Source organism: Trichechus manatus, unplaced genomic scaffold (assembly GCF_000243295.1).
Source record: "Trichechus manatus latirostris isolate Lorelei unplaced genomic scaffold, TriManLat1.0 scaffold00093, whole genome shotgun sequence".
NCBI classification, from domain to species: Eukaryota; Metazoa; Chordata; class Mammalia; order Sirenia; family Trichechidae; genus Trichechus; species Trichechus manatus.
Window position 1 is genome coordinate 8,877,254 of NW_004444029.1, and position 23,758 is coordinate 8,901,011.

Below are 23,758 nucleotides of genomic sequence, written 5' to 3' on the forward strand. Positions count from 1 at the left end.
GGGCCCGCGCTCGGCGCCCGCGCCCTCGGCCTCGCGCCGCCTCGCCGGTGACAGGCTAATGAACGCCACCCTGCGCGGCTCCGCCATCCCCTCTGTTGTGGCCCGCCGGTCGCGCTCGGGCCGGCGCGCGGTCCACGCTGAAGTGCTCGCCCGCCCGCCCTGCCTGTCTCTCTCTGTCGCTTCTCTTTCCTCCACCGCCCTCAGCCGTCGCCGCCGACGCCACCGTGAGTGCGGACCGTGCCCCCTGCCCCACCACTACGTTCGGACCGGCCCGGCCGCCATCGCCCGGGTCGCCGCGGCCGCCATGTTGTATCCCCCACATAAATAGAAGCGGGCCGCCGAGCGGGCGCATGCGCAGACCGCAGGCGCTCGCGTCCACAGTCGTGGCTGCTGCTCCCTTTTCCTCTTTTCCTCCCGACAGCCGGGAGTCCGGACGGGTCCGCGGAAGTGACGTCATGGCCCTGTTCGTTTCCCTGGGAACGGGGACGCTGTCGGCACCTTCCGCCAGAGGAGGGGTTGGGGTTTCCCGGCGGCTTCCGGAAGCGGTGGCGAGCGTCGCGGTACCGGCCTCCCGGTATGCCGGGCGGTCGGCTGGGGTGGAATCTGCGCCGGGGTACGGTGCTGCCGGCCCCGGACCCACAACCTCGCCCGCGGCCCAACGCCGCGAAGGGAGAAGGAAATAGCCGTCGCCAGCGACCCTAGTGGCTGCCTACTTCCCGAACCGCGGCGGTGCCCCGCGGCCTCCCTTCCCCGACTCCGGCCGGCTTCTAGGCTGACCCCAGATTCTCTCGCCCGGTCGCCGCGGGAGGGTTGTGGGCGGCAGGGTCCTAACACGCTCATTAACGCTTTGTAGTTGGAAAGCTGAGCAAGCAAATGAATGGTTCTGGGCTCCTACGAAAGATCTAAACTATTGAAATTAATGGAAAACGTCATTAAGAGGGTTTGGTAGTATTTTAGGGGGAGTCCTCAACCCAGAGGAGCACTGGTGGCACAGTGGCTGAAGGGCTCAGCTGCTAACCGAAAGGTCAGTGGTTCCAACCCACAAGCCGCTCTGGGGAGGAAAGACGTGGCAGTCTGCTGCCTTGACGATTTACAGCTTTGGAAACGCCGTGGGGCAGTTCTACCCTGCACACATGGGGTCGCCCTGAATCAGGGTCGCCGTAAGTCATAATCGACTCAACGACAATTACCAGCGATACTCTGAAAGTAGAATACCAAATGACCCATTTCAGGGTGGGGGCGGGAGAGGTGCCTGGGTTAGGCGTGCCTTGTGAACCCACCTGTGATGAACTAATTGGAATTCAGATTTACAAGAATGGGAATCACTGTCTGTTTTTATTCTTTCAATATAAAGTACATTTGAAAGCTCAGGAATTCATGCCTATGTTAATTACAATAGCCAGTTTAACACTTGCTGATGATGTGTTGAGTCAGTGTGATGTCATAGACATTCTGAGGCGGTTCGGTTTTCTGCGCTCCTGTTACTTTCCTGATTTGTAAGAAGATAGTGATGGAATTGATTCCAGAGGTCCCTCCCAGCTCCAAAATGCTATTATTTTTCCTTGGCATCTGTCTTAATTCCATCATCTCCTTCCCATAGCTCCTCTCATTCCAAACTAGGGTCTCATATTGTCATAGTGGCACTTAGTCACTATTCCTACCACTCTTGCAATGGGGCCATCTTAATGTTTCTAAAACACCGTCTTTACTATGTCAGTCTCTGCCCTAGCTGTCAGCTTACCTACAAAGTAAGTTCTGTACTTACTTGTTCATATTCACAATTCTCAACAATTTAGCTCAGAGGCTGCAAGCTGGTGGCCGGCAAGCGAAATTGTTTTGCAGGCGCGTTTCCTCTCATTTAGACCATGATCCAGAGTAGAACTAGATTTTACGTGGTGACTCGGGGTACACACACACTTCGACGTATCTGAAATAAAAGTGTCGCAAGATAGTACTTACCTCACTGTGTAGGACAAAGTAAAATCAAGGAAGTTAATATACATTTTAAAGTACAAAGTAGAAACAAATCTCAATACAAAAATACAAAAGCAAATTAGAAGAAGGTCCCAGACAGAATGGGAGAAAAATGTAGAAAAATGCTGAAATTCCTAAAGAAGGCCAGACTTACTTGGACTGAAAGAGACTAGGGGAACCGCCCTAAGATACTCCTTGAACTTGGAACTGAAGCCAATCCTGGAGGTCACCTTTCAGCCAAATGATAGATTGGCTTATAAAATAAACTATCACCCATGAGTACTGTACTCCCTTAAGTAATCAACTGTATGAGACCAAATGGTCAACATTTACCATAAAGCAAAGATGATAAGGAGGGGCAGGGAAGCCAGATTAACGGAAACAGAACAAACAGAATGGAAATAATAAGAATGCTGACACATTGTGAAAAATGTAACCAATGTCACGGAACAATTTGTATAAAAATTGTTAAATGAGAATATAATTCGCTGTGTAAACTTTCACTTAAAACACAAGAAAATACCTTTTTTTTTTTTTTAAAGGCAAGTTAGGAAGCTTTTACCTAATACCATGAAAGCCCTTGCCTGTTCATAAGTTTATTGCAGTCCAGAATGCATGAGGACAGTGCCTAACGTTCGTCTGGTCTACTCTTGAGCCTGATCTTTTCCTTTATCTTTAAGCCGGTCATAATTGAAAATCCTATTTCATATACATGTGTTTTGTTGTTAGGTGCCATCAAGTCGATGCAGACTCACAGCAACCCCCACGCGACAGAGTCAGACTGCCACAGAGGGTTTCCTCGGTGATTATCTTTATGGAAGCAGATTGCCAGGTCTTTCTCCCATGGAGCAGCTGGGTGGGATCGAACCAGGAACCTTTTGCTTAGCAGTGGAGCACTTGCTGTTGTCAATAGTAATAATGTCAGTCCACTTTCTTCTTCACAATAAAAAGTTCTTTAATCTTAGCCCAACACGATGAAAAATTGCATGTATAACATTCGATTTTCTGGGTAAAGGAAGCACTACACTGCAAGAACACCAAGTTTTATTCAATTATTTAAGGTTTTGAAAAGCAAATGAATCCTACTGTTGTTGTTAGGTGTCCTTCCCCAGGGACTGGTCCCTCCTGAGAACATGTCCAAAGTACATGAGACAAAGTCTCACCCCCCTCGCTTCTAAGGAGCATTCTGGCTGTACTTCTTCCAAGATTTGTTCATTTTGTTTCAAATTATCTTCTGATTTTGGTAGTTTCTAGCAATTTTTTAAAATATCACCATTATGTTTCCTGATCATATTTCCTGTTCCATCACTTGCAATTCCTTTATAACTTGTTTAATTTATAATGTTATTTTCTAATTTCGAATATATTTTTTTATCCACCTAGACAATAACTCCTGTATAAAATTGTCTTGCTACACAGATTTGGCTTAAAAGTGCTATGCAGCTTGCAGGATTAGCGAACTCGTCAAATTGGACCATAACTGCGTAATAAACATTGCTTCTTCTAAATGCTGTGTAGTCACGGAGTTGATATTGAGTTATCACCAAGAAGCATGGTTTTCAGTTTATCAGCTGATTTGTCACCAAAATTGTATGTCCCGTAGCCATATATAGTGGGTGAAGAAGTTTTTTGGCACTTAGTATGATCCATTCCTCTTTTTCATGCTTCTTAAAGTGGAGGATCAACGAAAAGACGAAGACCCTCAACGAGATGGATTGCCACAGTGACTGCACCAATGGGCTCACACATAACAGTGATCATGAGGATGGCCCAGGACCTGGCAGTGTTTCGTTCGTTGTACGTAGGGTCTCTATGAGTCAGAACCAACTCGATGGCACCTAGCAACAACAACAACATTCCTCTTGTGCCGCATTGATAGGCAACTAAATACAAAAATTAGCTTTTTCGTGACAATTTGTGAAACAACTTCGAATTGTGCCAATAGCTCTATGCCTTTCTTTAAAAAGAACATATTTGGGGGGCTTATTAACAAGTTCATCATGCTGTATTTCCAAATGTCCTTTTAATTTTGAAGGTTTAAGCTGTCATTTTCAGGAATATCATTAAAAAAATAATACATTGGAGGTCTCTTGGTTACATTGGGTTTTGAACATTTGATAAAACTGCATTTTAAATAAGCATCATTATATTAAAAAGTCTTATAGTTATGTTTGTATTTTTAGAATAGATGCAAAGTCAACATTTACTGATTAGAGGGAGATTTTTCTCAATATTTTTATTACTTACACTTCCAGATCTAGCAGCTGAGCTTGAACACGTTTCTGTATTTTTCACTTCATTGTTCCTTTTTCTTGTAACAATAAAACAACTTCTTTGAGAGCAGTTTGCACTAGTTTGATTAAAATATTTTAGTTATAGTTGTCATGTATACACACACACGCACATGCCCACACACACACAAACACGCAAATCATACTTGATAACATCCTTTCCCAAAACATACTTAACATTCTTCACTAGAACTCAATAGAAAATTCTGAGTTTTCTGCCAGAAAATGAAATTCTCTTGTATTTCATTTCATAAGTCACAGTTAAGTTACCACTAATAAATGCAGTTTAATTTTTGCCGATCATTATTATTTTAATTCATATTTGTCTGATGACTAAGGGGTTGGAATATCTCTTCATACGCCCGGTAGTCTTTTAAGTTTCGAATTGGCTGTTTATAGTCATTGTCCATTTTCCCGTTATGATTCCTATTCTGTTCTTACTGAATATCCTAGGAGATTCTTGTATATTTTAGTAATATTAGTTTCTTGTAGGTTATAAACATTGCAAATACCTTTCACCAATTTGTCTTGATCTGTTAATGTGTTCATGAAGTCTGTTATTGAATGGAAATCCTCAATTTTGATATAATCAAATTAATTTTTTTCCCTTTGGTTTGTGCTTTGGAATTTTTGTTTAAGAACTCCTTCCACACTGTATGGCACAGAGATACTCTTCTCTATTTACTTCCATTTTACTTTTTAGTGTAACCTTTCATATTAAGGTCTTTAATTCGTCTTGAGTTAGATGGAATACATTTTAATTCCCCCCACATAATAAAGCAGTTTTCTTAATACGATCTGCTATGCAATCTTTTCTTTCTCCATTACTGATGGATCACCTTTATTATATATTAAGATGCCCATTTGTATGTTTACGCACTCAACGTACATAGATTTCTCTGAGCTCTTTGTTCTTTTTCCTTTATTTACTCTCGTTCCAGTATCACAGTCTCTATTTCTTTGCCTTTGTAATATGTCTTAATATCTGATAAGGCAATCTCTCTTCTTGTCTTTCTCAAGGTTGCCCTAACTATCCATAGACCTTTATTATTTCGTATTAATTTTAAAGTAAATTTCTTAGAGAATCCAACTGGAATTTTGATTGTGATTGCATTAAATTCTACATTAATTTGATGAAAGTTGACATCTTTATAATATTAAACCATTCCGTCCAATTTATGTTCTATGTCCTTCATTAGAGCTTTTACATTTTTCCCATAGAGGTTTTGTGGATTCTTGGATCAGTTAATTTGTAGGTATTTTATACTTTGTGTTACTATTTTAAGTGCTACCTAATTTTTACATATTTATTGCTAGCATAAAGAAGTGCTATTAATTTTTGTACACTGTTATTTGGCAACTTTACTTATTATTAGTTCAAATAGGTTTTCTGTGGAAACAGCTAGTTTTCTAGGTAAATAACTATGTCATCTGTGAATAATGATAGTTCCATCTCTTGCCTTCCAGTATGGACACGTCTTATTTCTCTCTCTTTCCATATAGCATATCCAGGACCTCCAGTACTCTGTTCACGGCAGTGAAAGAGGATATCATTGGGCAGGAGCAATTTCAGCGAAGGGCTGGGAATGGAAGCCACCTTGGAGTGGATTGAAGAATATATGGTACTGGCACACAAATAGGGAGACAGATCAACGAAACAGAAGAGCAGGTCTAGAAAAAGATTCAAATAAGCTGGAAAACTCAACATGTGATAGAGGCTGCCTTTCAAAACAGTGAGAAAAACAGGGATTATTCAGTAAATAGTTGAAGACAAGTAGGTAGCCATCTGGACAAGAATAAAGTTGGATCCATATCTCACACCTTACAAGAGAGTAACTCAATCAAGGCTTTATATATATTTTTAAAAATCATGAAAAATGTTATTATAGACCAGCTGAAGAATTTTTTATGACATCAGAGTAGCAAAGCTTTTCCAAGTATGATTCAGAATTTCAGATAAATTTCTGCAAGACAGAAAGCATTAGTCAAAAGAAAAATGACAAACTGGAAAAAAAAATTGTACAACACATTTCACAAAGAGTGACTTTCCCTAATCTATAAAGAGCTGTTACAGATCAAGAAGAAATAACGATAGCCTAATAGAAAAACAGGGGAAGGATATGAACAGAGAGTTAAAAAGAAAGGAAATACCAATAACGCTAAACAAATGAAATATGCTCAACCAGACTCAGCTGCTGAATCAAAGAATACGTGCATTTCTGACTTTGATAAATTGCCCTCCATAGACAATATCAACTTATATTCTACCAGCAATGCATGAGGGTCTCTCTTTCCAATACCCCTGATGATATATTAGGTTATCAAACTTTTTCATCTTTGCTAAGGTGGTAGTTTTTTTTTTTTTTAATAATCTTTTAGTGTATATCTCGCTTATAATAAGACAATTCATTCAAAGGAATTCTGTGCAATCTTCAAAAAATCCAATATGATCACCGAGGTCTATTCTCAAATGAAAAAAGAAACATACAGGACAATATTTAGTCCACTACCACTGTATAAAAAGAAGAGTAACATTTTGTGAAAGGGGAAATAATATACTTATACATAAATAAAATATCTCTGGGAGTATATTTACAAAACTGAAAACTGATCTGAGGAGGCGCAGTGGACCAGTCTTCATTGTATACCCCTTGGTACCTTTTGAATTACGAACCATGTCGGTGTACTACCTGTTCAAAAATAAATAAAAATTGAATTAAATTCATCCCTTTAAAGCGACTTAAGTGTGTGATTGATTGTAATTGTACAAGGTGTTAAAATGATGTCTGAAATTTATGAATAATGGGCAAAATACGTATTAGATGAAAATTAATGGGGGAAAAAAAGCTCTGTATAATTCACAGCAGCTTTATTTGTAACAGCCCAACACTGGAAACAAACCAAATGTCCTCGATGGTGAATGGATAAACCAACTATGGTACCTCCATGTAATAGAATATTACAGGGAAGACTGTGAGAGCTGGAACTCGACGGGACTGCCTTATTTTTCTGGGTCTTGCAAGTTTGTCACCTGTGATGGGGTGCAGTCTTACTGCTTTTTAATCTCTCGTTTTAGTGGAAAGTATTTGAGTTTCCCTTCTCTGACGGGTTTCCACCTTTCACAAGTATTGGCTTTCACAGGTTTTACTGTGCTAAAAAATAAAAGGATATGAACTGTTGATACAGGAAACAAGTTAGATAGATCTCAAGGGCATCGTATGAGTGGGGAAAAAAAAGCCAATTTCAAAAGATTACATACTGTATAATTCCATTTACAAAACATTCTCAAGATGACAAAACTATATGACAGAGAACATGTATCAGAGGCTGCTGGGGGCCGGGATTGAGGGGAAGGTGTGGCTGTAAAGAGGTGTGGAGATGTACAGTCTTGATCGTGATGGTGCACGCACACATGATAGCATTTCATAGAACTTGACACACAAAGTGTGTATGAAAGCTGCTGAGATACGGTTATGGTGATGGGAAAGGTGACACCAAATGTGGGTGAAGTTTGCACAGCTTAACAGATGTAGTTGATGTCAATAAGCTATACACAAGAAAAAAGGATGAACTGGCAAATGCTAGGCTGCCTATAATTTTGCAACAGTTTAACAACCACCAGCAACAAAGGGTGGGAGGCTACCGATGCTGATACTAATGAGACATAACCCATCACCTCATGGGATTAGTTCTCTTGGTTTGAAGGTTTAGGCTTATGGTCTCATGGGACAACCCAGTCAATTGGCAAAGTATAGTTCTGAAAGTTTATGTCCTACGTCCCAGTATGGTGAGTAGTGCCTGGCGTCTTAAAAGCTTCTGAGCGGCCATCTAAGATACAGCTGTTGGTCTCTATTCCTCTGAAACAAATGAGAAAGAAGGAAGTCTAAGAATCAGAGAAGGAACCAGACTACAGGACTAACCGTCTACGTGAACCACTGCCTCCTTCACCTGGAGACCGGAAGAACTAGATGTGCCTAGCTACCACTACTGAATGTTCTGATCAGGGACACAATAGACGGATCCTGATAGAAAGGGAGAAAAATGTGGAACAGAACTTCAAATTTTTTAAGCATCCAGACTTACTAGACCTATTGAAGCTGGAGGAATCCTCGAGACTATGGCTCTGAGTTACTCTTCAAACCTGAATTGAAACTATCTCCTGAAGTCACCTTTAAAACAAGTAACAGTTTAGCTCAAAAAGTAAAGATTATCATCCTTGATTATTGTGTTCCTTTTTTTAAAAAAAATTATATGAGAACAAACGGACAACAGCTATTTTAAAGTGTAGTCAAGAAGATTGGGGGGCAGGGAGTTTAAGTCAGTTGGAGTCAAACAACTAGGACAGAAGTAATGAGAATGTTGACACAATGCAAAGAATGGAACCAAGGTCACTGATTGTTGTGTCTACAGAGTGTTGAATGGGAGCAGGTTTTGCTGTGTATGTTTTCACCAAAAGTAAAATAAAATACAAAAAAAAAAAAAAGTTTTAAAAACCTGATGAAATTCAGATAAGGTCTGTAGTCAATAATATTGTACCCATGTCCAAGTCCTGGCTTTGATAAATCTACTGTGATTATGGAAACCCTGGTGGTGTAGTGGTTAACAGCTACAGCTGCTAACCACAAGGTCAGCAGTTTGAATCCACCAGGAGCTCCTTGGAAACTCTATGGGACAGTGCTAGTCTGTCCTATAGGGTCCCTATGAGTAGGAACTGATGGCAACAGGATTTTTACTGTGGTTATGTGAGATATCGTTGGAGGACGGTGGGTGGACTGGTCAATCTCTCTGTACTATTTTTATTTTTTTTTATATTTTATTGTACTTCGGGTGAAGGCTTACAGAACAAATAGTTTCTCATGAAACAGTAGTACACATGTTATTTTATGACATTGGTTAACAACCCCACAACATATTAACCCTCTAAATTCTCAACCTTTTTTTTTTTTTTTTGGTGAAAATACACATAGCCAAAGACACACCGTTTCAAAAATTTCTACATACACAGTTCAGTGACATTGACTACGCTCTTCCAATTGTGCTGTTATTCTCACTTAAGATGAAGGCTTACAGAACAAAATAGTTTCTCATTTAACAGTTACTACAAATGTTGCCCTATGACAACGGTTAACAATCTCACAACACATCAACAATATCCTTACTCAATCTTGTGTTCCCTATCACCAGCTTCCTCGTCCCCTTCTGCCTTCGGGCCCTTGTCACTGGACTCCTGTACCTCGTTAGTCTCATTTGGTCTCTGTACTATTTTTGCAACTTCTTATGAGTCTAAAATTATTTCAAAATAAGAAATTAAAAATAAACCCTGTATATATCTATGAAATTATTCTGGAAAAAAAATCAAGAAAGTTAAAATGCAAATCATCTGAAAATGAAGGAAACTGATTTCCTTCTGCAGGACTTCATGGCAAACTTACACACCTTGAATGGTTTTGTTTGGTTCTCATCTTAGAAAGCATTCATGACTGCAGTTACCCAGGGCACATACCGAAATCTCAGTGGGCAGAAAGAATGTTTTAAAACTTCACAGGCCTCCCTTCTCTGAACCCACTCCTGCCCACTCCCCCACCCCCAACCAAGTTGAAACTCATTGCACATAATGAAATAGATTACCAACAGTGGTGTACTGCCCCTGTGAAAGGTCGGGCAGCAGACAAAGGCTGAAAACTGATTTAAGATATTGAGGAATGTTATTGGATGATTCTACTCTTTTGCTATAGGGTCGCTATGAGTTGGAATTCGACTCGACAGCCATGGGTTATGGGTCACGCATCAAAATCAACTCGAAGACTGGATGATTATCACTGAGTGAACACGGAAATTTCTAAGACCCGGGATGTATGACATCAGGAGACGAGACAATCCAGCAGTATTTGTTCTGACTCAGAGCAGACTGAGCGTTTGCATTTGGAATTCTTTTCCAATTTTTTAATTAAGGAATTCTTAACTTACAGGAAAATACATGAAAGGTAATTTTTTTTTTTTTTTTGCATGTTACGTTGTTGTTAGGTGCAATCGAGTTGATTTTTGACACTTAGTGACCCCATGTGACAGAGGAGAACTATCCCATAGGGTTTTTTCTTGGCTGTAATCTTTTTTTTTTTTTTTGCTTTAGATGAAGGTTTGCAGAGCAAATTAGTTTCTCATTAAACAATTAATACACATATTGTTTTGTGACATTGGTTGCCACGACCTGTCAACACTCTCCCCTTCTCAGCCTTGGATTCCCCATTACCAGCTTTCCTGTCCCCTCCTTCCTTCTCGTCCTTGCCCCTGGGCTGGCGTGCCCATTTAGTCTCGTTTTGTTTTATGGGCCTGTCTAATCTTTGGCAGAAGGGTGAACCTCAGGAGTGACTTCAGTACAGAGTTAAAAGGGTGTCCGGTGGCCATAGTCTCGGGGTTTCTCCAATCTCTGTCAGACCAGTAAGTCGGGTCGTTTTTTGTGAGTTAGAATTTTGTTCTACATTTTTCTCTCGCTCTGTCCGGGACCCTCTACTGTGATCCCTGTCAGAGCACACGGTGGTGGTAGCTGGGCACCATCTAGTTGTGCTGGACTCAGTCTGGTGGAGGCTGTAGTAGTTGTGGTCCGTTAGCCTCTTGGATGAATCTTTCCTTGGTGTCTTTGGTTTTCTGCATTCTCCCTTGCTCCAGATGGGGTGAGAGCAGTGGATTATCTTAGATGGCCGCTCTTGGCTGTAATCTTTACGGGAGCAGATTGCCAGGTTTTCTCTCACTGAGCCACGGGTGGGTTCAAACTGTCATCCTTTCAGTTAGCAGCCAAGCACTTAACCACTGTGCAACCAGGGCTCCTTTTCTTTTTGTGTACACCCCTGTACCTATAAGATTTCCATCACCCTAGGAAAAGTTCCATGTGCCCCTTTTCAGTCAACATTCCCCAGGGGTAAATGCTATTCAGACTTCTAGCACCGTAGATTAATTAGTTTTGCCTGTTTTTGAGCTTTGTGGACATGGAATCATTCCATATATACTCATGTGTCTGGCTTCTTTAGCTCAACATAATATTTTGGAGATTCATTCACATTGTTACATATTATCGATAGTTTATTTTTTCTTGCTGTATATTATTCCATTTACGAATATAAACCACAATTTGTTTGCACAGAGTTATGGATGGAATGGTGTCCCCCCAAAATATGCGTTGTAAATCCTAACCTCTATGCCTGTGGTGGAAACCCTGGTGGCGTAGTGGTTAAGAGCTATGGCTTCTAACTGAAAGGTCGGCAGTTCAATTCCACCAGGTGCTCCTTGGAAACTGTATGGGGCAGTTCTACTCTGTCCTATAGGATCGCCTTGAGTCAGAATCGACTGATAGCAATGGGTATGCCTGTGGTTATAATCCCATTTGGGAATGTGTTGTCTTTGCTATGTTAATGAGGCAGGAGTAGTGTAAGGTGTGTCTTGAGTCTTACGAGATATAAAATCAGCAGATTAAGCAAGAAGAGATAGGGAAAAATTGATGCCAAGCCACATGGAGATCTCCAAGGAACCAGGAAGCAGAAGCTGGAGACACAAGGACCTTCCCCCTGAGCTGACAGAGAGAAAAAGCCTTCCCCTAGAGCCGGCCCCCTGAATTTGGACTTCTAGCCTCCTAAACTGTGAGAAAATAAATTTCTGTTTGTTAAAGCCATCCATTTGTGGTATTTCTATTATAGCAGCATTAGATAAGTAAGACACACAGTGAATTTATCAACAGACTTTATAGGTACTATTCGAATTTGACACTTGAAAAGTGTAATGGATTTTGTTTTCCTGTTTTAAGGAAATGTCATGGAGTTAATGGTGAACAGTTCCCTAGAGCAGAACTTGTTTTGTTGCCAATCTTCACGTAAGTAATGAAATGCTAAACTAAAACTAGACTTGGTCTTGAGTAGGTTCACGAGAAGGTTCCATGGGGCAATGCTACAGGAGTTTCACACTGCAGGAGCGGTAGGACCAAAGGAAGACTTGAGTCACTGTTATGGATTGATACGTGTCTCTCCCAAAATGTGTTGTAAATCCCAACCCCTATACCTGTGATTATAATCCCATTTGGGAATGAGTTTTCTTTGCTAAATTAGTGACGCAGGATTAGTGTAGGGTAGAGTGTGTCTTAAGCCAATCACTTTTTGAGATATAAAAAAAGCAGATCAGGCACAGAAGAAGTAGGCAGAGATGGGGAAAGATAGATGCCACATCGCATGACAATCTCCAAGGAACCAAGGAATAGAAGCTGAAAAGACCTAAGGGCCTTCCTGCAGAGCAGACAGAGAGACACAGAGCCTTTCCGTAGAGCTGCTGATGCCCTGAATTTGGACTTCTAGCCTCCTAAACTGTAAGAGAATACATTTCTGTTTGTTAAAAGCCACCCACTTGTGGTATTTCTCTTATAGCAGTACTAGATAACTAAGATAGTCACTCAGATGCTGGACATGGAGAAAGCCTTAAGTGTTATTTCCATGTACAAATGACACATGGAAATTCAGAGAAGGGGGAAGTCAAAGGGATTTGGGATAGTCAGGGAAAACTTCATGGAGGAAATGGGGACTTACTTCTTAAGGGGTCATCATGCCATACAACAGTTGGAAGAGCAGTGGGAATTAAAATGTAATAATACATCGCACTGGGCAAATCTGCTGAAAAAGACCTCTTTAAAGTGTTAAAAAGGAAAGATGTCACTTTAAGGACTAAGGTGCGTCTCATCCAAGCCATGGTGTTTTCAATCGCCTCATATGCATGTGAAAGCTGGGCAATAAATAAGGAAGACCGAAGAAGAATTGATGCCTTTGCATTACGGTGTTGGGGAAGAATACTGAATATACCATGAACTGTCAGAAGAATGAACAAGTCTGTCTTGGAAGAAGTACAGCCAGAGTGCTTCTTAGAAGCAAGGATGGCGAGACTTCGTCTCGCATACTGTGGACATGTTACCGGGAGGGACCAGTTCCTGGAGAGGGGCATCATGCTTGGTAAAGTAGAGGGTCAGCGAAAAACACAAAGACTCTCAATGAAATGGATTGACACAGTGGCTGCAACAATGGGCTCAAGCATAACAACGATCATGAGGAGGGCACAGGACCAGGTAGTGTTTTGTTCTGTTGTACATAGGGTCGCTATGAGTTAGAAGCAACTCAACAGCACCTAACTAACTAATGTGTTAGAAGTTTTATTTGCAAGTATTATAAATCAACTTAAACTAGTTTAAAGAGAGGAGTTTACAAAGTTGATATAGGGCTATCTCCCAGAACCCAAGGGAAGAAATGGAGCCAGGCCCCAAGAAGACGGTACCAGAATTAGGAACCAGAAAACCACACAGACTTCAGGTAATATTTGCTCTGGTTCTCATTTCTGCTTCTCGCTTAGATCTGCTTCAATCCGCTCCCTTCTCTGTGGACTAGCTTTGTCTGCTCCCAAAGTTCCATGGTTGAAAATATAACCCGGTCATAATTCCCAAAATTTTTTACATTCTTTTTTGTTGGAGAGACCAGCCCAGTCTAAGACCAGAAACTGTTACATCCAATTCCAAAATCCTCAGGAAGCATCTCTGATTGGCCAGTTTTGGTCAGGTGCTCACCCCTAGACTGGTCAAGTGTACCCAAAGTTACAGCTACCAGGAAGTTGTGACGGTGTGTGTCCTGCCCCCTCCACCTCACCCTGTTCCAAGAAAGGGTGAGGAGTCCGTCTGGCAATCCACCTGATGTCCACTACATGAGATGGCGGAACAAGAAGACAGACCACTCATTCTGGTGAAATGCCAACCACGGTGATGGCCTACCCACAAAAAATATGTAACCAATGTAACAAAACTGATTCCGGAAATGACAGAAAATGTAGGTCAATTACTTCAGAAGAAATCAAGATGGTTGCCAATGAGCTACCCACCCCAACAGCGACAACTACAAAAAGCCTAAGGCCAGGCAGGGAAATTAGACCAAACACCTGTAGAAAAAGAGGTTCAGTATTATTCACAGTTGTACAACATATATGATAGGAGAAAAGCTTCCGACTTCTTTCATGACTCGAGCAATACACTGATACCGATTTTAGCGAAGACTGCACCCACAAAAAACCCAAAACTATAGACGTTAAAAAGCTGTGTGGAACCCAGGGAGTATGGCCCCTGGACACCTTTTAACTCGGTACTGAAGTCACTCCTGAGATTCTCCCTTCAGCCAAAGACTGTTGTCGTTTTGTGCTGTCAAGTCGATACCGACTCATGGACAGACCTCTAAAACAAACAAGACGAAATGGGCACACCCGCTCAGGGGCAGGGACGAGAAGGCAGGAGGGGACAGGAAAGCTGGTAACGGGAACCCAAGGTCGAGAGGGGGAGAGTGTTGACGTGTCGTGGGGTTGGCAACCAATGTCACAAAACAAAATGTGTATTAATTGTTTAATGAGAAACTAATTTGCTCTGTAAACCATCTGAAGTATAACTTAAAAAAAAAAAAGCTATGTGGAGATTCTATTCTATCTATCTATTCTATTCTGTCAGGTTGGCACAGATAAAAAAATTGGTATCCTGCGCTGCTGAGGGTATGGGGAGACATTCGTTTCATTCACTGCTGGTGGAGATAGAAACTGGAATAGAGCAATTCCTCAATATCTGCCAAAATTATAAATGTATTTACTAACACAGCATTTCCACATCTATGACTTTATGCTAGAGCTGTAATATTTTGTGTATTGATGTTCTCCCCCCCCCACTCCCCTGATGGGTTTGATAAAGGTTCATCTATTCTATTGGTTTAAATGTTTTTTTTCAAAAAGTTAGCTTCTTGACTTTTTCGATTTTTAAATTCATTAATTCCGTGTTAGTTTTTCTTCGTGAAGTCCTTAGGTTTATTTCAATGCTTTTTTTAAGTAACTTCTTGATAATGTGCTTAAATCATTCATTTCTTATTTTTCTTTTATGTTAATGTAAGCCTTCAAGACCTTCAATTGTCCTGAGTTTTAATTCTAATCCAGTTCGGAGATAGTTCGGATTTTCTTTTACCCAAGATAGGGTTTTTGTTTTTATTACTTTGGTTGGTTGGTTTTCTTCTCTTTAAATTTTTCAGGTGGCAGGATTCTTAGGTTTCTGGTTTTATTAGTAACTTCTAGTTCACTGGCATTGTGTTTCCAAAACGCCTACATTGGTTCTTTTCTTTTTTGGACGTTTTTGAAGAGTCTCTGGCTTAGTGGTTAAGGACACAGACTGGGTACCAGAGTGCCTGGGCTCACGCTCCAGCTCTGCTGCTCGCCAGCTCCGCGACCTTGGTGCAAGTGATGTAAACGTTCTATGCCTCAGTTTCTCACTTACAACATGGGCTAATACACACGCTTTATAAGGTGGTTGTTGGGATCTAGTGAGCCGATACACGTGAAGTATTTTGAAGAGTGGCTCGTGCAGAGTTTGATGTTATTTCCTTTGGGGTCTAACGCACAGTCGGTTTTACTGTGTACTGATGGCCTCACAAACAGTTTTACTGACGTTCCTTGAAAAGGAGGTATATTCTGTTTTCAAGGTAGGAGCCATATTGGTAGGCTACTCCTTATTGTTTGTGGTATTTACCTATTAGCTTTCCTTACTTTTTTTTCGGCTGTCATGAACTGCAACTGCAGTCTTCTACTATCGCTGTCCTTGCAACTCCTATGATTTTTGTTTTTTTGAACATTGATGCTCTTGTCTTTGTCACATATGAATAATGGTTCTACCTTCATGGAGAAAAGGACTCTTTATCATTCAGAACGTGTTTCTTTGATCTGCCTAATGGTCTTGGCCTGGAAACAACCTGTTCGATTGTGACACCTGCTCTCTCTTCACTTGCAGCTGCCTCCTGGTACCATTGCCATCCTTCTATTGTCCACACTTACGCATTGTTTTGTTCTCAGTGGTGTAAGAGCACAGAGTTAGGTTTTGCTTTGTGAGCCATCTGCCCATCTTTTTCTTTCAATAGGTGTGTTAAGCCCATTTGCATATTTCGACATGAGAGGTATGTCTGAGCATAGATCTGTCACATTATTTTCTGTCATGCTTTCTCTTCAAACCTTAAAAAAAAAAAATCCTCCACGAGTGATCTGTTTGCTTTGTTTTGTGTATGTTACTTCTGATAATTCGGGAAGTTCATATTTTTGTTCTACTGGGATTTTATAATGCCCTTAATCTTCAATTTCTTTGGGCATTGTCTATAATTCCGTGCTATGAGCAACAATTAAATTTGGGTATTTTCTCTTTCTCTACACTGTTGTGTCTAACTTGGTATTGTAAAACACACTTACATACCTATTACTTGATTTGTCATTGTTGTTAGCTGCCACTGAGCAGATTCTGACTCATGGCGACCCCATGTGTTTCAGAGCAGAACTGCACACCCAAGGGTTTACAAGGCTGTGACCTTTCAGAAGCAGATGGCCACGCCTGTCTTCCAAGGCCCCTCTGGGTAGGTTGGAACCGCCGACCTTTCTGCGGGTTCCGGAAGCGCTCATCGTTTGCACCCCCCAGGGAGCTGCACTGCTTATCGCTGTTAAATTGTATCTTAAAGATGAGAAAGCAACGTGCTAACACTGCTTCCTGGTCGGAGTTAAATATTTGGTTACAACTTTCATATTCATGTCACCAATTTTCTACTGATAGTCTTTGTCAACCATTTGATTTTCTTTCGTTTTATTTCCTTGTGTTAATTTTTATTTTTGGGTTAACCAGAAGCTAGTTTGTGTGTTTTGGTTACTGGTCTTTGAGGAAGATGAGTTCTCTGGACGAGCTGTTTTGACGGCTATGCATGTAGGCCCCAGGGCCCTGTTCCCACCTGGCATGGATTTACTCAGGGTTTTGCACGCACTTTTCTCCATCTCCTGCAATGAGCAGCTGCGGAGCTGTTCACAGCGACGTCCTCTCTGCTATAGGGACAAAGGGCTTCCTACAAATACAGCTGGTCTCTGGGATTCTCAGCTTTGCCTCCACTGAGTCTCAGCACTAAACTTTAGACGTTATCTATTGCAATGAAATCTGAGGATTCAGCTCTTTCTCTCATACACGCACACACACATACACACACACACACACTTACCACACATGGGCACTTCCCATCCTCATCCTGCTAATACAGTTGGATCAATTTTTGGTTCACTGTTCACTGCTTACAGTTTTATGATGATATAAATGCTTTTTACAGCTGAGCCATGAAGGGTGTTATGGTTACCTTTCCTTTCCTGCACACCTTCCTTTACTCTTAATGCCTTCTGTCCATACTATGTTATATGCATTTCGGTAAAGTACCGCAAATCCTTTCTGGAACAAGGTAGGATATAACTAACCGACCAAAGAAGATATATGGCTGAATAGACAAAATAGATGGTAAATGTCAGACCAAATGCACCCAAAGTTTATGCTGTGGACACCCAGCTCTGTGCTCCCCATGGTCCCAGGCTATCCTGGCAGGGCACTTGCCCTCTATCTGAGGACTGAACACTGTGTCACACTCAGAGGGGCCGCCTGAGTGGTGGACCTGCCTCCTTCCTCGATGCTCCTTCACCCCTACCACAGGAGCAGCCCCTGGTGAATTTGGAATTCAGATTTTATTTGAAGAAAGGGGTTTGATGTCAAATATTTTGCAAACCTGCCTGTAGACTCCACAGTCAACACGCGCACATCAGCTGGTTGTATCTGGGAGCATTTCACTCCGTGCCCTCGTATCCTTCACTTGTCCCTGCAGTCCTGAGTTGCGGGGGGACAGGCGCCGGTGGCAGGCCTCCAGCTCTGCTTCTCTGAGACCATCTCTAAGTCTGAGGTATCTTCAAAAGTATATGTATTTTATAGGATGAAGAAGAGACATGAGAGATGGCTATTTCTGAGTCAGATTGAGAGTCCTGCATCTAGGAACTACAGCATCACTGGTCCATTTCTGCCTGTACAGAGTAGATATAACCTGTCAGCCATCTAGTGCTCCTCTAACAGACACAACGTGAGTGGATGGCTTTCACAAAGAGAAATTTATTTTCTCACAGTCTAGTAGGCTTCAAGTCCAAATTCAGGGCGTCAGCTCCACGGGAAGGCTTTCTCTCTCTGTCGGCTCTGGAGGAAGGTCCTCGTCATCATCAGTTTTCCCCCAGACTAGCAGCATCTCTGCGCGAACCTTGGGTCCAGAGGACGTGCTCTGCTCCCGGTGCTTTTTTCTTGGTGGTATGAGGTCCCCAACTCTCCACTTGCTTCCCTTTCCTTTTATCTCTTACAAGAGAAGCACCAGGGAAACACCCTTTACATTGGATCAGGGATGTGACCTGGGTTAGGGTGGTGTTACAATCCCACCCTAATCCTCTTTAATGTAAAATTACAATCACAAAATGGAGGACAACCACACAATAAGGGAATCATGGCCCAGCCAAACTGATACACACTTTTTTGGGGGACATAATTCAATCCATGACGTAACCATTGTGATGGAATGCCTCGCTTTGCAGCTTTGCCAGCGCACCACTGCGTACGGGAGGAGAGCTCCTGTGTGCTTGGAGGTCAGCTGCGTGTGCCGCGTGCTGGAGAAGCCTCGGTGTCCCGCTCGCTGTCGCGTTTCAGGATCCACTTGGACTGCTTCTTCCAGGTGAGGCCACAGGTGTCCCACTGACATGGGAACGAACATCGCCACTGCTTTCTTTTCCCTCTCCATGCTTGTCCCTTCTGATGACACCAGTCCCAGGCCATCAGGGGCTCTTGTGTATGCTTCTGCTGGACCAGTGCCCTGAGGCTGGGACCGTGCATCCGCAGTACCTGGCATGTGACTGGCACACATTAAACAAGAACTGGGTGGGAACCAGAACACCCGCGTCAGGTCTCACAGGTCCCCTGCTCTACTGGTCCGGTCAGCAAGTATCCGAGAGCTTGTGTGTGCCAGGCGGCGTGCCCTGCACTGGCCACACAACTTCTAGAAGGGCCGTCACTCAGCAAAGAGCCAAACCCACTGTGATCCAGCAGGAAGCATGGGCCTCTAGGTGGCCAAGACTTCTTAAGGAATCTCTACTTTATCTTACTTGTGAGGCCTGCAAGTTTGGTTCTCCCTGTACTCTGATGCCAGGAAAGAAAGGGGAGAAGGGGTAATGACGTACCCAGGGCTCTCTCTCACCACATCAACAGACAACCTGCCTTAGTTAACTCGTACTGCTCTAACAGAAATACTACAAGTGGATGGCTTTAACAAAGAGAGGTTTATTTCCTCACACTAAAGTAGGCTAAAGGTCCAAATTCAGGGTGTAAGTTCCAGGAGAAGGCTTTCTCTGTCCTTCTCATCAATCTTCCCCTGGTGTAGGAGCTTCTCAGGCACAGGAACCCCGGATCCAAAGGACATACTCTGCTCCCAGCGCTGCTTTCTTGGTGGTATGAGGTGCCCTACTCTCTGCCCACTTCCCTTTCATCTCTTGTAAGATAAAAGGTGGTGCAGACCACACCCTAGGGAAACTCCCTTTACATTGGGTCAGGGATGTGGCCTGGGTGAGGGTGTTATACAATTCCACCCTAATCTTCTTTAATACAGAATTACAATCACAAAATGGAAGACAACCACATAATACCGGGAATCATGGCCCAGCCAAACGGATACACACATTTTTGGGGAGACATAATTCAATCCATGACACAACCATAATAAGAACCAAATAATAAACTTTAATTTGAATATATTACAGCATAATTCTTTTGAAGTACAAAAATAATTATAAAAGATTTTTTTCCATTTGCAAGTAATGTATGCTACAAACTATAAACGGTGCATTGATGCTATGAACTGTACGTTACCATTCAGCCCTAAGCCTGGACTGTCCTCTCTCCCTCACGTCATCACGGGTAAGAACCACAGCGTGAGGGGCTGCCCTGCAATTCTGAGACCCTGTCAAGACACTTCAGAAGCAGCTATCCTTAATAACAACAGAAGTGGAGGATGTCTCTCTCTAGTGTCTATGGTTTTTGGCTCAATCCTATAGATTAAAAAGTTTTTTAAAAAATGGTCTAATATTCTGGGAATTGCTATTTTTGGAACACCTGTTTCTGTGCGAGAGACAGGAAAATTAAGTCTTGAGGGTCCAGCGTGTTAAATTCCATAACAGCTCATTTAAAAGTAAATTGCCATCCCTGGTAAAGCTTTCCAAGCTTCAGGAATTTGAAAACGACAGAATTCACTGGGAGACAAATCTCACTGCTACAGCCACCGAGGGACCCCTCTGTCTTCTCCACGATTGTGTCTGCTAATATTCTAACCGAGGTAAGTAAGAATCACAAGAAGTATTCTAGACATTACAGCAGGTCCTGCCCAGAGCTGACCCACCTAGTACCTGAAATGCTGAGAACCAGTAATTATTAAAAAAGTAGGAGCAGTATAATGAGGAAAGAGAAGCTCTGGCATATGAAAAGTGACGTAGCATTGCTGTCTAGTTAGCAAGCAAGCAAGGCCGACTCATTTTGACTTGTGCTCTGGACTGGTCAGATCGGGGTCTGAGTTAAAAGGCAGAAAGCTGGCTGCCTTCCCGAGTGGAGCCGCAAGCCCCCATCACAACTGTCCAGGCCACGGCTGTCTCCAGAACCTTCATCTTCCCTCCTTGGCCGTTCTGACCCCACCACATCCCCATCCCCGCTCTATACAACTTCACGGCGTCCCCATCTCCGCTCTATACAACTTCTTCGTCCGCAGGAGGACGCTGGGGAGTAAGTGGGATCCCTGATGCAGTGCTTACAAGAGTTCTTCTGTCTTCAGTGCCTCGAGGAATTACAAACACGCTTTCGTTTCTCTTCCCGTCCATTCTCTGCTACATGGGGATGGCTCTGCACTTTCTAGACCTGTCCCACTGTACACCCTGAACTAATAAACATAAACAAACAAAACCAATGTGGTGTAGAAACAAAGGTAATCTGGTACATAAAGACATGTGAGTGTTTTCTGAAAATAACTGGTGAGTTGTAGAGAAGGTTTATGCTGTGAGAACTTGGAAACACGGGCTGGAAGACAACTCAGGACGGGGAGTCTGGCCACGAGGGGCCCCTCCATGGGCTCTATCCCATTCACGTTCTAGGTCATCACATTAACGGCCATAAATGCACCTGTATCATCTTTGTGGCCCTACTTCCAAAACTGATGTTTACTCAGCAAGATACATTAGGAAAAAAACCTAACCTGAAATATATGGAGGAGTTACCTAGGATACTTGGAGTTACCTAAAACATATGGAGAAGTGACTAATGAGATCTGTATACTCTGTTTCCTGAATACTTTTAGCCACTGTATCAGATTTTTTCCACAGAACTCACCTTTGTAAAAACTGCAACCCCCATCTTACTCTACCGCGACATGGTCTTATCACCACTAATCCCATTACAGAAGAGGAACCGTGTAAATCCACTGATGCCGACACTCTGATAAAGGATCTCACCGCCATGCTTCCAAACACACGGCTAGTTATCGCTAGTGATAGCCTCCGTTCTCCCAGGTTTCAGAGACGCATTACAAAACTGTTTACGGAACTCCCCAGTAAGACAGGATAACGTACAGAATGGCTAAAAATAAGATGACAGAATGGTGGTGACCCTTGAGGGTCAAAGACATTTGTTATTGCAGCTAGGAGGAAACACCAGGAAGCACAAATATAAAGGAAAGTTATGCTGTTCTCCTTAAAGTCAGTAAATTGTATCAGAGTGCTTGGAGCGTTTCTGGAAGGAAGGCACCAGGGAAGTCCAAGGTCTTATTGCTGGTAGGACCACCCAGGGCCATGGCTGAGGCTGAGGCTCCTGGTTCAGCTGGGAGGCGGGTCCGAGCTAGTCAGTGGTGACCTTGAGGCCTGGAGAGCAAGGAAGGCCAAGGCCAGCAAAAGAGAGCCCTGCGTCTTGCATTACACTTGGGTTCCAACTTGGCACTCCAGTGCTGCCTGGCTCTCTGGCCTCATGCTACTTCAGACAGGCACTCTGTTCTCTTTGGCCCACTTCTTCATGATCCGGATGATGTACTCCACCTGGGTGTTACCTGTGCTCCGCAGTAAATGCAGCACTTCTCGGAGGGTCTCTCTGAGGAGACAATTAGAAAAGCAAAGCGTTTCAATAAAGAATGAAAATTAACAAATGAAATGAACTCTTAAACTGTTCTTCATAGACTTCTACTAGGACTTTTTTTGTAAAAGACTCTTCCACGGTGTGTTCATAAGCCAGTGATAAACTTGCCAGCCTCCTGGGCTTAGAGTGGCATAGGAAATGGAAATTCTGTGAAAGCCTTCTCACAATCCAAGTGCTTCTTGTTTACTTACGCTACCGCTCCATCTACCATGAATCTGCTTGTCCTTCTGATATGGCCTAAATCCCCATTTCCATGCTCAGTCTGCATGACAGAGGAGAGAGAGGGTATATCTAGGAGTTGAGAGAGTTGGGTTCAAACTCTAGCTCTGTCACTAACAAGTCACTTAAGTCATCTGAGTGTCAGACTTCTCATTTCATTAAGGCAGTCTCTGCATACTGGCTGTCACTATCGTATTTATACAATTTCACAAAGCCAGAGGAATGGAGGATTTCTCCAAGGGAAGTAAAATATTAATAAATATGGAAGAGGAGAGTTAAGGACTAAGATTTGGCAAATGCCCAAAATCTGTGTTTTTCTTATTAATTTAATTAAATTAAAACTTATGTTTTAAGTTGTTGTTGTTAGGTGTGCCATCAAGTCGATGGTGACTCATACGGCCCTACATACGACAGAATGAAACAGCGCCCGGCCCTGCGCCAGCCTCACGGTCACCGCTGTGTTTGAGCCCACTGTTGCAGCCACTGTGTCAGTCCATCCCGTTGAGGGCCCTTCTCCTCTTCGCTGACCCTCTACTTTGCATGCTAAACCTTCCCTATTACCTTAGCAGACCCCTCTCTTCCCGAAGATCCTCTCCTATTCTCTACTTCTTTATTCCCTCAAGTAACCTCTTTCCCCTAACCAAATCTTTTTAACTTTTCTTCAGGACTGGAACTAGATATTAGGCAGAAAGTCATTTTTGATAGATTATTTACTGAGAAAATCATCACATTTATTATTTATACATCAGTAACAAATATATTCCATGACGTTATTTTTAGAAAACCGAATTTAGTTTTAAGTGTTTGAATTTTGGTTACAAATGGAGCTATAAGGCACTTAATTCTATGTAATCTAATGTCTCAGTATTTCCTGGAAGATGAGAAGGCAAAAAAAAAAAAAAATGAATTATCAACCCTCTATGCTAATGGCACATCTACTCCATTCTGAATTCTTTGAGGCCTAAATTAAAAGATACAAGAAAAAGCCAACAGGCAAAGAAAAGAGGAGAAGAGAGTGAAAAAGACTTCATAAAAATGGAGCCACATGTGCACCCTGCTCTGATCTGAGAGCTGTAGTATATTCAGTGCCTCCAGTATCTGTGATTTAGAGTGATCTGATTCTACAAAGTAAAAAAACACTCTGGAGGAAAAAGATCAAATAACAAAATATAACATCTTAACATTTTATTCATCACTCTAA

The 23,758-nt window shown here is 42.4% G+C and overlaps 1 protein-coding gene across 7 annotated transcripts in view; it reads right to left on the bottom strand.

Annotated features, from left to right (window-relative positions):
* Nucleotides 1–19,946: 19,946 nt before the first annotated feature.
* IFT56 (intraflagellar transport 56) overlaps nucleotides 19,947–23,758 on the bottom strand; it is a 41,468-nt gene continuing 37,656 nt past the window's right edge. For all 7 annotated transcript variants that reach the window (XM_004382390.2, XM_023736896.1, XM_023736895.1 and 4 more), the window contains one exon: nucleotides 19,947–22,293. In XM_004382390.2, the coding sequence (XP_004382447.2) occupies nucleotides 22,182–22,293 (112 nt within the window). In that variant the 3' untranslated portion in view covers nucleotides 19,947–22,181. The remainder of the gene's footprint in view (nucleotides 22,294–23,758) is intronic.